This window comes from Nestor notabilis, unplaced genomic scaffold (genome assembly GCF_000696875.1).
Source record: "Nestor notabilis isolate BGI_N333 unplaced genomic scaffold, ASM69687v1 scaffold1881, whole genome shotgun sequence".
In the NCBI taxonomy this organism is placed as follows: Eukaryota; Metazoa; Chordata; class Aves; order Psittaciformes; family Psittacidae; genus Nestor; species Nestor notabilis.
The window spans coordinates 21,039-37,210 of NW_009915882.1; the positions used below are offsets into that span (position 1 = coordinate 21,039).

The window sequence follows — 16,172 nt, forward strand, 5'->3', positions numbered from 1 at the left end:
GTGCAAAACAGCTTATTGTAGAAGATGCAACTATTAAGTTGTTTTTCTTTTTAAAGGTCAGGACAGAAACGGAATAATCTAGTCAATCAATGCATGAAGCAAACTTTGCTCAGTATGCAAATAGAAGGTTTAGACTGATAGTTTCTCCGGGGTACCTGCATTACACTTCCATTCAATATTTCCTCTTTATTCATAATTCACACCTCAAGCAGGAAATTCATTTCCATCTGCTTTGCAAAGTGCTACACCAATCTCCAGAACACTTTTCTTGTATTACTAGGATTGCTGATGCATTTTAAATAAGGACAAACTAATAATCCACAGCTGTAGCAGGGCTCATCATAAAAGCTACCTGCAACTCTAGAACTCAGCCCTAGGCCTTTACCTTCAACCTTTCTGAAAAGGAAGAGGCACTATGCACCACAAAGCTGCTGCTGTTGGGGAGCTCCTCCTTAAGCTGGACTGTTAGTTCACTGTCAGTGCAGTAACACTGCAGCTTCACAGTAGGGGAGAATCACCAGTAAGCCTCTGTAGCCAATTCAAGTTCAATTAAGAAAAACAAAAGTAATTTATTTTTGGTCATTTTAAAGCTTATGTAGTTATCATTCTTTTCTTTAGCAATGTAAAAGCGGTATGCGAAATGCTCTCATTAACAGAAAATACACAGTTGCAGAAAGACCTGAAAATTACTTCTTGCCACATATGTACTTTTAATCACCTGAAGAAGAAAACAGATTTCAATCCTACTGCTCACCAACCAAATACCAACTTGCAAAGGAACATAAAGGGGTGTGCATGGCTAGGAACCATGTTACAGCATGACTGCTCAAATGGAAGATCCTTTTGCTTTCTGCTATTAAGATCCTGAGCTCTTGCATCTTCAGTAAAAAAGCCTCCTAGTACTGAAGCTATGAAAGACTTACTGGAGAATACCGTTCAGTTACAAGAATGCCTATTTCTCTCACTTATTACCTCTTACGTTTTCCTGTTATAGCTGCTATTTAACTAAAATCAGATCAAATTTTTTTCCCTTCTCTGTTGATGAGACTATCAGGTAGAAGCCTGAACCAAACAAGGCAAAACAAAGCATTTAAGAAGAGAAAAAGGTTCCAATCCGTACGGAATTTCGAGAGGTCAGAGCTTCTCCTGCCAAGAGGCATTTTCCCTCCAACTCACTGTCAGAAAGGATGGCCTACACTAACCTGAAACAGGAAGATAAACAAAAGGAGTTCCTGAGCTATTCAGTTTAAATGGACAATATAATGCCCAAGACATGGATTGTGTTCAAAGTCCAGAAGACATCAGTTATCAAAATGAGAAGAGACAGGGCTGCCTTACCTCATGTGCACAGGCCACAGTGTGTGGGAAATCAGAAGGAGGCACCTTGTTCTTTCTAGAGAGAAGGAAACCAAGAAAATAAAAAAGGTAGAGCAGAGTCAGCTTACCTGGTTGCGGTCTCTCTTTCCCATGGATGGTAACCAAAAACTAGAAGGAGGCACAGTCAGAAGGACAGGAGGGAGCAACACCAAAGAAGGAATGAACACAGGGAGCAGGGGACAGTTGGGGATAAAGAGAGAAGAGGGATGGAAAGAACAAAGAGAGAGAAGGAGAAAGATTAAACATCAGCAGAACTCATTAAAAACAACTAATTACAGATCTAAGGAAGAAAACTGGATACCAACACCTGGTGAAGGGTAGACCCACTGCACTAGTCAAGAGTGCAGTGGGTCCAGCCTACATCCTTACCTATCCATTGCTCAACAAGAGCAGCATTGGAGGGATGCCAAAGGACAGGCATCATAACTATTTCTGGTGCTGACTACAATTTAAATATGCTAATCGGGGAAAGAGACAGAACATCAGAGAAAGAGAAAGCAATTTCGCAGCTGCCTTGTCAGCATCATTTCTGCAGTCTGGGTATGTGCCCATAGCATGACTCCACACTGAAGCTTTTTAAAAAACCAATACATAGGGCTCAGTCTTCTCATATTGTGCAGAAAATCTGAAGTTATTGCAACAGCATGTTGTAAGGCAGGAGGAAAGAAAAAGCTGACTGTAACCAAAGGGACATTTCAGCAAAGTCCACACAGTGGGGCAGCCTTACAAAAGGAAAGTCAGCAATTGCAAAAAAGAAAACCGAGAAGCCATCAGTAGAAGACTGTCTCCCATTCCACAGGTTACTGTATACCTAAGTTACCCCCCGGCACTTCGTTCCCTTCAATCCCAGAAGGGAACTGTAGTTCTTCCACCCTTCCCAAAGTTCTACACAACAGCTGTTAAGGGCCTTACTCTTTCTGGCGTGGATCACTAACAATATGACCTAGCCTCTCGGTGCCCAGAGTGCTCATGGAGGTCTCCTGAAACACAAAGACAGGTAAAAGGTTGCAGATTCTCACACAGTGAGTAGGCATAATAGTTTGCTGCTGCCAGTAAGAATAGATCTTACTCCCTTGGGCCACATATTTTTCTTCCCACTCTCAACTAAACATATTCATCCTCTCCTTTTAGAGCCACAATTCAGCTGATTTAACTAATTAGAAAATAATTCTGTTTTATTGGTGAGGCTTGGGTTTTATTATTTTAGTGATGATGGTTGTACAAGGCACACTGAGGACTGGACCAATACAAAGTATGAAGAATAAGAATGCAGTCAGTAACAAGGGAAATAGCTGAGAAGCACTTATTTCCAGGTTGCTGGGGTCAGCTGGGCCTTAATTTCAGGACAGCAGGCTTAAATTCAGGACATGACACTGTCATACTAAGAACAGGGATTCAGCAAGTACAGGTGAATGAAACTGGTTTAATGCATGAAGATTTTGCCCTTTCTGAAAGCAGCAGGACCTCTAGCAGCTAAAGAAAAGGTAGGTCCTAGGAGAAGGAACTTGCTCTGGGAACACACCCCTGCAGGACACTGCCCTGTGTATGTGCCTGGTGCTGGCTTACACGTACGCGCACCGCCTAAAGCACCAGCTACTCATTTCTGCATAGCTACTACCTCCAAAAAAGAAACACAGTTGGCAGGAAGGGTCTGAAGATGAGGGTAAAAGGCTTTCACAGGTTAAGATTTGCTTGTGCAAGGCACACAGGCAAAACATACTACAAGTTTGGGGGCAGTTGTAGCAGCAGAGGTGAAAGATGGGCTATTTGTTACAGCAGGAAAATTATTAACTTAAAGTGCTGTAATGTTTAAATTTACCGTTTATTACTGTGTAAATTACAAGCCATACTTTTGGTAATTAGCAGCTCGCTGGCGGGGAGCTCTGAACGAAACTCATTATTTATGATTACAATTTAGAGAGAGATGGGGAAGGGGGAGCAGTGACCTCCGCTGCAAATGACAAAGATCCCTTTAAGGTGATGAAGATGAATTAAACAAGTAAATATTATCCTTCTCATTTGGATCATTAGAGGTGCCGCCAACAGGCCCAGCCACTTGCAGGCGGCCCGAGGAACCCTACCCAAAGTAGGTCTCTTGCCAGCTGAGGATTCATATTTTAAATCTGGTTACAAGTAAGCAAGGTGAGTGGATGAAAGAAGGGGCAAACAAGGATTTTTCAAGTGTGACTGAATAGAAAGAAGTCACACTCTTGGCCTCTCTAACACACCTTGCTAACAGACTCTCTGAAGCCAGTCAGCTCAGAACATAATGCCAGTATTTTCAAAAGCACAAAGCACACCCCAATAAAAGGAAAGCCAAACACAGCCAACGCCTTCCTTCTTAGAAACATCTTTTACAACAGCCAGCAGCACCTAACACTCCAAGATCTACACCCAACCGGAAGTATCCCCCCCCTCTTTTACACAGGCATCTACAAAGTATTGCTTATTCCTTTAGAAACAGGACTAATATTTTTTGTTGTTTGCCCTACATATAATAAACCTAGTCAATGGCTTTGGGTAACATTGACTGTATTATTGCATATGCCCTTATACTCTTCTGTCTTCCCACCAAAAATGCAACCGCTAAAACCACCTTCCTTTGCTGCCATTCATATCAGTCTGCTTCCCTATCTAAAATTTGGCCTTCCTGCACCTTTGTGTCACCTCTCTGCCCTTGTAGTCTCAGATTATGAGCATGCACAAGTCTTATGTCACCATCATTTTCCCCTACGTTCTGTCTAAAGCTTCTTGATATTTATGCTCCCTGTCATTCATCATCAGACCTCCTTTCATACTGCTTTTAGCACTGATCAACTGTCTTTGCCACTCCAAACCTGCCTTAAAATCCACTTAGTCACTCAATCGACTTCTGGCAGTCAAAGCAGTTAAACAGATCAAACAATATATGAAAAAAAACTAAGTGGCCTCTTTCTGCAGAAAACAATTCACATATCTTAGAATAGTACTTCAGGACAGATCAGCACTGGAAATACAAAATTATTATCTTGCAAAAGGTAATACCTTGCCAACAAGCCTCCTCCGACCTTTTCGGAGACAACGGGCAGCAGCTCCTGGAAGGCGATTCACGCGAGCATGAAACCCTGAAAACCAAATCCAGAAAAACTGAGCAATGGATACAGAAGATTTTTCCTGACAAAACCACCAGGAAAAACAGTTCAGTGGCCAACTCAGATCCTCTGTCCCTCATTTCCCAATCTGCAAGAGGCAGATATGCCCATTTATTCACAAATCAAATAAAATCTCTATTTTCAAAAAAAAAACCAACCAATTCAAAAATGTGGGCAGCTGCTATTTTAGTATCCTCTCCAGTAGTGCAGCTATTTCTAATTGGATCACTAAAAAAACCCATACCACTAATATGCATTTAAATTGCAGAGCCTGTGAACAGAATCTACTCTTGCCATCACATTAAAAGTTTTCAAACTCATAGCATTCCTTACGGACCTCACCTCTCTGAGCTGGCCGTGAGGGCAAAAGGAAAGTGGAATCCGAGAGCTTCTCCAGGCCTGAGTCAATCCGCTCCACTTCAGATCGGTGGTCAGCTCCCCACTTGGGAAGAAGGTTGGGGACAGTGAATCCTGGAACACATTCTCCTTCATAAAACCAATCACTTTGCTCATCATCTCCTAAAGAAATGAGACGGAATTAGCCACAAGTAAGATCAGTGTGCCCTGTGACAGTCTCACAAAATACTAAGACAGTATTCTCATTTCTGGATGTGAAACAACTTAAGTCTCATTAGGAATTCCTTCCTGAAAAGCCTTATATTTATATTCCATTTCAATGATCTGCAGTAACTATGGGGCCTCACTAAATGCTTTAAACTATCCAACTCATCAGTCTACAGAATTTCCCTATAGAACAAAGCCCTCTTTATAGACCTGCCTAGGGCAACTTCAGCACTCTGTTGCGACTGCATCTCATCAACCTCAGTTCAATGTTGTGTGATGTCTTATGCAGAACTCTTTCTCTGAAGTAATTACTGTGACAGAGGTAGAGGCCAATCATTTGGCACACGTTATAGGCTGTCACAGGAGACACTTCACAACACGAGAAGACAAGGCTCACAGTGCAAGAGAAAGAAGCATACTCACTGATGAGAAAGATCCCTAGTCTCCTAAGACAGCAGCTAAGGGGAAAACACACAGGTGTTAAAAATGGTCACTCTGACTGTAAGTCATAACCATGCTGTGAATGTTTCTCCATCAAAATTTCTTATAATACATCAGAACTACAACTCTCCTCAAAACTACTGCAGCAAGAGAAGTCATGACCAAAGTTCCGTAAAGCAGGGTCACTGTAATTAATGCAGCTGCAGTCTGAAAATAACTGCATCACTCATGGTAAATCTGCCTTGCCAGAAATACTCTGAGAGCTGTAGCACATGAGCAGCATAAGAAAAATGCAAGAAGAGGGCAAAGACCCTGACTCACTAAGCTTTTCAGCAGCCCAAATAACAAACAATCCCATGTGATTGCAAGGTACTTTACCTTGCCTTAAACAACTAACACACCTGACCTGGGAAAACTCTCATTTGCCTACCAGTAAGTCTCAAGTCATGCATCTCCACATAACATTCCTTTCCTCATGAAGTTACGTTCTTTCTCACTGAAGTCCATTATGCCTACCCACACATCTTGCCAGACAAGAAAAGAAACACAAAACAAAAAGAAAAAAAGTGGAAAAAAAGAAAGCCTCACCCTAGTAAGAATGCTGCAATCTTGCACGTAAGAAGCAACATCCACGACCAACTCCAAGCAGCAACAGGTAGGACAGTCAGAACACTTCATCCCAAAGCTGTGACATTGCTTTTTATTTCTGTGGTATGTCAACTGACCTACCATGCTTGTAACAAATATATTTTAGAATATAAGTATCCCTACCCATCTCATAGTAAATTAAGACTAAGCAATGTTGGATAGTTCTTTCAAGTGTTCAAAATTTGTGCAAAATTATCACTACAATTTTGGATCTATGGTGCACCCTCATATCTCAAATAATTACTTTCACAAGACAAACATTAACAATCAGGGTAATATGCTAATACATCCACCATGAGATATCCCAATGCACCAAAAACTTACAATCACATTATAAACTAGGACCATTGTCTGCTCACAGAAGTGCACTGGTAGCTAGAATTGCAAAGACAACCTATTTAATTAGCACCAGCACAAATACTACACGATGTAACCTCAAAAGAGGCGAAGGGGAACTACATCCAATTGAAGTACCCTGCTGGCTTAAATTTCCCATTATTTAGCTTGGAATTGTACCAGAAAACTATTTCTAAGATGATGACCTGTGACAAGAAACCCAAAGCCCAAGAGAGATTTTACTTTCTCCATCGCACTGGAGAGCTGTTGTTTTATTATTTATGACTAGAAACAGTAAAAAAAAAAAAAAAAACAAAAAAAAAAACCAAAGAAAGGGAGATGGTTTTTATTTAATCTGAAAGTGCAATATTTTTTAATCCTTTTTGACATAACTGCAAGCTAAAACATCTTGTCCATAAAGCTACTGCAGTATAAACTCTTAGAACAGACAGAAGCCTGACGGGTGATGGGTAGGATGTCAAATCTCTTCTAGTACCTAGATAAGAGAGGCTGTAATTGGATTTTATTTTATCTTATTTATTTAAGGAGTATATTCTATGTGCTATATTGGGTATCCTACTTCCAGTAGCAGCCAAAAGTTAATACCTAAAATAGGGTATAAAACCAGAGGAAGCATATAGGCCAAGCATACAGACATACATATACACACACTATCCAGTCTACATCAGTCTTGTCCCAGGTGATGAAGTAAAAAGTCAACACTTCAGTCACCACCCGGCTTCGCCATGCAAGTGCTCACTAATTTCAGCCCCACCAGAATAGTAATCAGTAAAAAGAGAGGATAAAAGATTTTACTTTTCTGTCGCTTTTGAAGGACAGGAGGCTGGAAACAATTATTTTTCAACAAAGGTCAAAGATGATATTTGAAATCCCTAATTTTCAGGAAAACATTATAGCCACCTAAGGTCACAACAGATCAGCCCTACAGCCTAACATATCATCAGAAAGCATGTAAGCATATTTGCTATCATTGTGTTGCCCTCACACACACATACCTGAGTCAGTAATAAGCTAGTAAAAACAGCATTTCCTACTGAGTTACTGATACTACTTCCTTTAGCATTCATGTATTCCCAGAAGAGATCTCATCCAGATCTTAGCTTGTGAAATGTGACAAGAATCAGAGTGCACACTAGCAGAAGCTGCGTGGAATTGCAGGTCTCTAGGGTCACATTCCACCTGCTCCTGAGTGCCCACTACAAACTCTTTCACACTTACTTCTTCCATATTCCCCATGAACTGGACACTGGGCTGTTACTGATAAATAAAACCAGATTACATTCCACACTCAAACCTCCTAAGAAACTATTTCTGCAACAGACACTGGAAATACTAGGCTCAACTAACGCACACAAGAGCAAGGGAGGAACGTGTATTTAAAGAAATAAAGCCTAGCACATATTGCTGTTGTCTTCCTAGCACAGTCTGTTAGGTGACTTGCCAGTACTAACTGATTTTTTTTTCCCACATCATCTCTCCCTGCTCATAGAGAAAAACAGCTAACACATTCAGTCTCTAACAGTATATAGACAACAACTAAAACACCTATAGAAACAAATCATAAACTCTGCTCTTTATAAAGAGCTCTGAAACTTCTCTTGTATTTCTGTGCCTTTCCATAATAACAGCTTCTTAAGTTTCAAGTATTATTGATCCAACATACAATCTATCTAAGCAGGAAGAGTGTACTTTTTTTTTTACTACCTTTGTAGCCACTTCTTAACTTCTATGCCCTCCCAGCCACTGGCCTTTCTCCCATACTTCCCTCTCTATCCCTCTTCAAACACAGATCTTTTTTTGTATTTGTGAATAAAGTAAAAGAAATTCCCCATCAACACATGAGAAAAACCACAGGACAGTCATTACCTTGGCGGCCCTCATCATTGGTAAACAGGCCAGTATCACTGCTGCTGCATACACTGCTGGTTTCACTGGAACAAAAAGAAACAAAAACACCCATTGTTACAATTGAAGCAGATATAAAGACAAAAAAAACACTTTATTACATTTTACTAGCTTCTCTGAGCCCAAAATACTCTAGCTATCTCACCAAAAAAGGCATTTCAGATACCTGGCTGTCTCTAGCATGGGGCATAACTGCTTTCTCTTAAAACCTAGCAATGCTGCACTATTTGGAAAAGAATCCTGTAGCTAGTCTAGTTCTAAGTTATCAAAAAGTAATTAATACAATGGCATTTGCCTCAGGTTCTAGAGTTAATAACCACACTATGACATTGTATGGAATACTCACTAGGAAATTAAGTGCAGTTAAAAACTCTGTCCTTGGGTTGCTTAACAGCTAACTGAAAACCCTCTGAAGTTTTGTACATCAGATTCCTTTTTCCCCAAATGTTACACAGGTACATAAACTCCCCCTTCAATCAATGGCAACTTTCATTTTATTTGGAGGGAAGAGCAGCTAGTACACTTACAATTCTTCACCTAAATACCTTAGCACAGCATGACTTGCTGCTGCTGAACGTAGCCTCGTTACAGCACATTTTGCATTTGCTGAAGCAGTTACAAGAGACTTAATTCTTGAATGAAAGAATTAAACTAGAAATTAATGTGTAGAAAGCCGTTAATTGACTGTAAAACTGGATGAATATTTGTAGCAGCTGTACATGCTCAGGTCAGTCCCAAGCATCTGATGGCTTTAATGCTGATATTAAATCAATCTTTGGAGACTTTGGGAAGTAATTCCTCTGATTTAGCTGAGAAATATCAGAACATGCAGAAACTACTTACTGCCCACCCTCCAGCACTAAGGCCCTAGATGCAAACATCAGGTATAACTCAGCACTAGAAACAACCTCTGACCAGGGTATGCTGTTAGAAAGCATCTCTGGGTCCCTCTCTTTCAGAGAAATTGGATCATACTAGACACCAGTATCAACTGGGGGGGTCCTTAATTTAAAAAGCTGAGTGATGAGGGACCACCAGATACATCACCCTAAAGAATTGCAGGCTGCTAATAAAAACCAATTTTGTGAACATAATACTGCTCTTAGAAAATACATTCTAAAGCATAGCCAAATCAACTCATCATGCTGGATATGTACAAACTCTGCCTCTTCATCATTGTATAAAGGCCATTTAAACTTAAAGGATGAACAGTTTGTACATCATTCCCACATTTCAGTATGTAAGTTAATATAAAATTCCAAATCAATCCATTATGAAGTGTCATGGTTCAAGCGCTGAACCCAGGACATGAAGTTTGGCTATCCAGTCACCCTCCCACATATACACCATAGCAATGAAGGCCAAGGACTGAGAACCATGAGTCATTTGTTTCATTCCTAGCTCTCCTTCCAACTCACTGTATGACCCTGGGCAAATCTCTTAGCGTGTCTGCTTTCCCTTTTGAAAGCCTGGATTAACAGTCCTCACAAGCAGCAGATGCGAGGATTGAGTGACTGCTTCATAAGGGTTTTAGCATCCTCAGAGGAAAGGTGCCTGAGAAAGGAAAAAGCATTGTCAAGATTCCAGATCATATTAAGAGTATTTTAAGCATCCTGTTGTATACAAAGAGCTCTTTAGTTCCCTATAGGGATACACATTACTGCCAGTGCTTTACTGGAACAAACTTTCGCAGATCTCATCCTCTTTACCACCTGCTTTACACTTCAGGGCTGAACAGACACTAGACTCCTACACAAGCCTCTCTGCAGGTCCAGTAAGCACTGATTAATGACCTCCACTTGCAAAGGAGGCTACTTACCTTAACCATGAAATAATGAATGCTATTGATCGGACAAGCTACTGCTATAGAGTGTTATTGATCACCCAATCTTTGGTTAAAATGGTCCTCATTTAACAATTTCACTGTCGCAAACACCTGGAGCAAAGCATGCCTATAATTAAATAGTTTGGGGGAGTTAAAGTGAGAGCTGATGGACAGAGATCTCAGGTTTCCCCCATTTATTCTTTTGCCTGAGCTATTGTTTGTGTCAGGAGAGATATTGATTTTCTATAAAAATAAGAAAACAAGAGGCAGCAAGGGGCTGCAGAAGGTCAGGCTGGGCTGGAGAAGGAGGGGAAGCTGAACACTCTGTCTTTGTCACTTGCCTTCTAAGGGAGAGAAATTTTTCTCGTTACGGAGAGACTGGCCTCCAATTCGTCAGCTTAGCCAAACTCTTGACTGCCACTGCAGGCCGTCATCGAAAACAGCTGCCTTCCAAAGGGTAAAGCAACTACTTCACACTCACGATGAGCACCAGAATACTGCAATGGTTTTGACTGGCACAGAGTTAAATTTTCCTCGTAGTAGCTCTATGGTGCTATGTTTGGATTTGTGACCAAAACAGCACTGATATCACACTGATGCTTTAGTTACTGCTGAACAGTGCTTAAACAGTGCCAAAGCCATCTCGGTTTCTCACACTGCCCTGCCAGTGAGCAGGCTGGGGGTGCACAAGAAGTTGGGAGGGGGCACAGCAGGGACAGCTGACCTCAACTGACCAGAGGGATATCCCACACCATATGGTGTTATGCTCAGCAATAAGCAAGGAGAAAGAAAGGGGATAGTTTGTCTTCTCAAGTATCTGTTACACATGATGAAGCCCGCTTTCCTGGAGATGGCTAAACACCTGCCTGCCTTCTTTTGCATAGCTTTTGCTTTTCCTATTAAACCAACTTTACCACAACTCAGAAGTTTTCCCGCTTTTACTCTTCCAATTCTCACCCTCATCCCACTGCGGGGGGCATGAGTGGGCAGGGGTATGGGGCTTAGTTGCCTATCCAGGTTAAACCACAACAAATATATCAGCATCAAGCCAGTGAAGTCACACAGCATTGGTGGGTCAGTACAGTCCCCAAGCACGTTAATAATTATAGCACTTGAAAGCAGATGAGACAAACTGCACACTTCTCACTAGTAAGCACACCATTTAAAGTGATTTTTTTTTTTTCAGACCACTCTTGCACTGCATTTTGTTCTGCCCTCAAGCCAAACCCAGACCATTCTGGGAATACTCAGCTTAGACCAACAACACAAGGAACTTCAGTACTCAATATATAATTTGCCTTTGCTTTATTATAGCTGCAGGGAATCTCAAAGCATTAAGAGACAGAAGGGCAAGTTACTTCTAACAGTCTTAGCAGCTCATTGTCACCTTTGTACAAATATACAAACAGCTACTTCAGCTAAGACCACTTGCTTCCTCTGTTGTTTCCGAAATCATTTCTAGATCAGGCTTTAAGACATGTCATTACCCAATTTAGAACGACCGTCCTTCCCTCCTCATGTTCCTGCACATCCTTCCTTCTCTCAATTTGTGTCTATCTCCTGCCACATCTGGCAAACAATTTCAAAGAATTCATTTTGTGAACACTTTGAATTACAACTCTGCGGCACATCTTCCTCCAGGAAAAGATTGGGCGTAGTCCACAAGCAAACTATAAAAAAAACTACCTCCTCATTAAGAAGCCATATCCAAAGCTTTCTCAGTGAATGACAGTTTATCTACTGAATACAGTAGGTTTTTGATCTGACTTAGGATGAGAAGCCTTTTGGAAGGCAACGAAAATGCTGGCTATTTTAGCATTTACAGATTCATTCCTATGTAACAAAGAAAAACAAGTGTCAGTGGAGAGGAGGAAAAAGGTGGTGAAAAAAACCCCCACCCTGAAGTTCTGAATATACAATTTAGTTTGCCTAAAACCACATTAGTTCTGTGACACTCCCCACTGCTATAGAAGTGAACAGTAGTGGAACAGTTCAGTCTCAAAGTGTTTCGTAAATCAACAGATTACTACAGAGTGCTTCCTGTCTTCCTGACTTTCACAAGCCGTATCAGTCACTTTCCCTCCCTTCAACTGGTGATGACAACCACACCATTCACTCTCCTGAGCACCTAATTTTCTTCTCCCTTCCTCAGGATATTATGCCCTTATCTGTGCAAAGTACTTCTCTTAAGGTACCAGGAAAAACAGCTAGAGCACAGCAAGCGAGGTAAACACAGCCAGTTCCACCCTGCTGCTACTGGCAATGTGCTATATTTAGAGCAGAGACACGAAAGCATGATCCTCTGCTGCCCTGAGGGATACTCTGCAGTAAAGAGGGTTGTATGTATTTCTCTCTCCAACTTTGACCCTCCCTAGTGAGTCATAGCACAGATCACACATGTGGTGTTGGAGAGGTCAAATATTCAACCCCTGGCTTTCCAAAGAGAATCCCAAGGATTTGGCAGCAGACGGTAAATGTTATTTGATGCAGACACTTGCACAATAACTAGTTTGAGAGCAAGGGACAACTGAGACAGAACAAAGCAATCTCCCAGCATGGTCCTCAAGTAACAGTCCAGACAAAATTGTTTATTTACTCTTTCAAAGGCTGGCACAAATAAAGGCTGGACGAAAGCCTGCTGGTTTAAGTTCAAGTTTGATATAATGGAACAGGCTCTGACTGGCGGGAAAAAAGTCTGAAGGAACACTGTCTGTCACTGCCACATCAAGTAAGAGTATCTCTCAGTCCATCACCACTGACATGCACCATTCATGGGTACTCAGCACATTCCCTTTCCTGGACTACCAGCAAACAGCTCTGAACAGATAGAAGTATTTTTAACAGCTAGTAGTGAAAACACATTGCCTAGTCACTTGAAAAGGCCCACCTTGCACCCACTTTTTAACCAAAGAGTAGCCACTTCTTAAAGAAAAGAATTACGTCTTTTTTGCTACTTCCACCCTGTGCATGTTACATACAAAACACACTGATTCAGTAAAATGCAATAGTGGTCCCCCAGATGAGGAGAGCGAGGATGTACTACAACCTATGCTTTTCACAGGCTCCCAGAAAATACTATTGAGAAGTCTGCACTTCCAGCTATTATCCACAAAGCCCTCAATAACCAAGCACCATTCATCTACCCTGAAAAACTACACAAGCTAGACAGCCAGAACACTTAAATGAACCTTAACCAACGAACACTTATACTGGAACAGTTATACTTTCCAAATCCACTGTCCTCTGTCTGATAGGATGCATGAGAAAAGAATATGAGAACATGACAAATACAGACCAACTGTTTCCTCTGTATATTCCTCTAGGTTCGATCAGTCATCAGTTTAAGGACTTCCTGAGCCAGATCTTCCATCTGGACTGTAATGCTTAACAGCCCCTAGTAAATCTATGCTCCACATCCCCCTTTTGGACATATTTAAATTTTTGACATCCAAAATGTCCCACAGCAGAGTTCCAAACCTTGTGTTTCATGGGGGGAAAAAAAAAGTTGTTGCTCTTTTACATATTTCCTCAATGTCTCCTGCTTCTTACACAATGATAATTAGCAAATAAACAACTTCATTCACTTTCTGTATGCCATTCATTAAGAAATCTCCTCCATTTAATTCTCAGCAGTTGTTTCTTTTCTAACCTGAAAAATCTTTTGTACAGAAGCAGTTTTTACAACGTCAAACCTTCTATAGAAAGAATAAAAATCACACTCCAGGTGAAAGCTTCCCAAGAGTGACACAAATTCAGACCATTACATCTACACCTCTCATTTTCATCTACTGTATAACATTCTGCCACAAATTCAAAGTTCTCCAAAACTGGACACAAAGACCTGTCAGACTCCACTGTTGGCACAGCCTTATCCTGTACGCTTCCCCCAACTTTTTTATCATCTCGCTACATTTTCCCCATAGCTAGCCTTTTGGGACATTTTTCCAGACCCAGAGCCCAGATGGAGAACTGCAAACAAGATGTTTTGAGCGAGTTTCACACAGTACCTGCACAGAGGGCTAGTGGTCATGATGGTAAGAAATCCGATCTGTTTCTATTACAACTTATGGTAAACTCCAAAAACAAGAAACAGAGATTGGTTCATATCAATCACACAAGTGCCATGGGTGGATCTACTCCCCAAACCTCAGTCCACAAGCATGCTACTTTGCAGCTACAGGGCCACAGACATTTCAGAGGGCTTCTTATGTAACAGGAGCCAAAAACAAAGACTTGCCAACTTTTCAAGGAAGCATTTTGGGACATCAGTACGGCATTGACAGGAAAGACTAGGAAAAAAACTACAGTTTAGAAGTAGCTGAGATATTTCTCCTCCTCAAAAGGAAAACTGCACTGGATAATTTTGATAAGAACTTCTTAAAAGCAAGGCACAGGATTTACAAGCAGCTGCAAGCAAGGCAGCCAATCTGACTAACACAGGGAAGAAACTGAGATCTCACCATTCTGACATGTTTTCATCTGAGCCCTGTTTCTGTTCATCAGCTTCACACTCCATCCGCTCCTTCATTCCCCCTTTGCTGAGGAAGGGCCTGTTCTCTCCTGATTCACAGAGGCTGTGACTGGATGATGTCCAAGGGGCATTTTCCTTCCAGCGTGAAAGACGCTGTTTCTTGGCTGACTTGAACCTGCAGCCCCTCTCGTAATTCCACTCTGACACCCTAAGCTTTTGCTGGAGACTGGCAGCCACCTCCGATGTCACACGTTTGACTTTCCGTCGGCGCCTGAGAGGTCGACAGGGCGCGTTCTCTGTAAAAGAGTCTGACTCATGCCACGAGTGTTGCTTGCTCCTCAGGGTGGCATTAAGAGCAGGGTGCCGTTTGACCACTGCTGTGTCATCAGAGTCACTGAAATTGGCTGTCAGCACCTCACGGCAATCCTTGACAGCTTCGTCCAAGCTTGACTCTGAGGCCTCGCTGTAGCAGCAGGCATGCTCTGCCTGATGTGTGAAGTCTGAGCGGCGTTTACGACCCCGTCTCTTGCGAAGCTGACGCCGCTGGTGCCGTGGGCTTAGGGCCATCTCTTCCCATAGCTCATCCAGCTTGTTTTGTTCTGAAGTCTGCTCTAAGGCTGAGGCCAAGTCATGCACCAGCTCATCCATTGGCAATGTCTACTAAAAGTGACAACAAACAATTATCACCAGACATAAACACTGCTACCAGCACATTACTAGACTACAGTATGCTACAGCCTTTGTAACATTAACCAAGTTATGTACTTACTTTGGAGTTGTCTTGAAGAACCCAACACAGGACAACTGTTGCTTCCTGGGCTAATGCTAACTCCTTCCTTTTGCAAGCATTATATCCCTCTTCTAACCATGGTAGCAGAGATCTCACTACTCCAGCAGTTGGGTCAAGTGCTCTTTGTCTGAAGAGGCCTTAAGGTTGCATCTTTGACACTGAAGCAGCAGGCTCTATTACACATCTCAAGTGTATCAGAGCCTACAACTACCTGGTGTCAGTAAGCCACAGAAAACGGTTAGCTTGCTCAGCAAACAGACTAAGTCTTCCAAAAAGGAGACAATCAGCAAAGCTGAGAGTAAAACATACAGTTAAACAGGTAGTTTGCAAAACATCAACAGCAAAGCAAACCACGAGACCCCACACTCCTTAGAACAGGGTGTATGAGACAGAGCCCCAACTCCTATCGCCAAAATATCCCACCACTTCCACCTCATGGCTGTCATTGTACCAATCCCAAAGTCGCGGCCAAATCTGTCACTTCACAACCTCCCTCTCTCCACCAGTGCGAGGCAGACGTGGAATTTTCTCTCCCCACGTCCCAGCAGGCTCATGAACACCCGCACCCTGGTGAAGCACCTGCTGACGCAGGCCGCCTTCCTTACTCCAAGCGCCCTCGGGGACCAGGCCAACACACCGTCTCCCTCCCCTGAGGAGCAGACG

General features: G+C 42.0%; 1 protein-coding gene across 2 annotated transcripts in view; it reads right to left on the minus strand.

Annotated features, from left to right (window-relative positions):
* Window positions 1-15,374, minus strand: part of GPATCH2L (G patch domain containing 2-like) — a 31,709-nt gene extending 16,335 nt beyond the window's left edge. The window contains exons 1-6 of one of the 2 annotated variants that reach the window (XM_010024331.1): window positions 14,709-15,374; window positions 8,385-8,449; window positions 4,851-5,027; window positions 4,402-4,481; window positions 2,290-2,357; window positions 1,339-1,393 (exon numbers count right to left, since the gene is read on the minus strand). In XM_010024331.1, coding sequence (XP_010022633.1) covers window positions 1,339-1,393; window positions 2,290-2,357; window positions 4,402-4,481; window positions 4,851-5,027; window positions 8,385-8,449; window positions 14,709-15,367 — 1,104 coding nt within the window. In that variant the 5' untranslated portion in view covers window positions 15,368-15,374. Of the gene's footprint in view, window positions 1-1,338; window positions 1,394-1,445; window positions 1,486-2,289; window positions 2,358-4,401; window positions 4,482-4,850; window positions 5,028-8,384; window positions 8,450-14,708 lie in introns of both variants that reach the window. The other variant, XM_010024332.1, reaches the window with a different exon arrangement.
* Window positions 15,375-16,172: the final 798 nt, after the last annotated feature.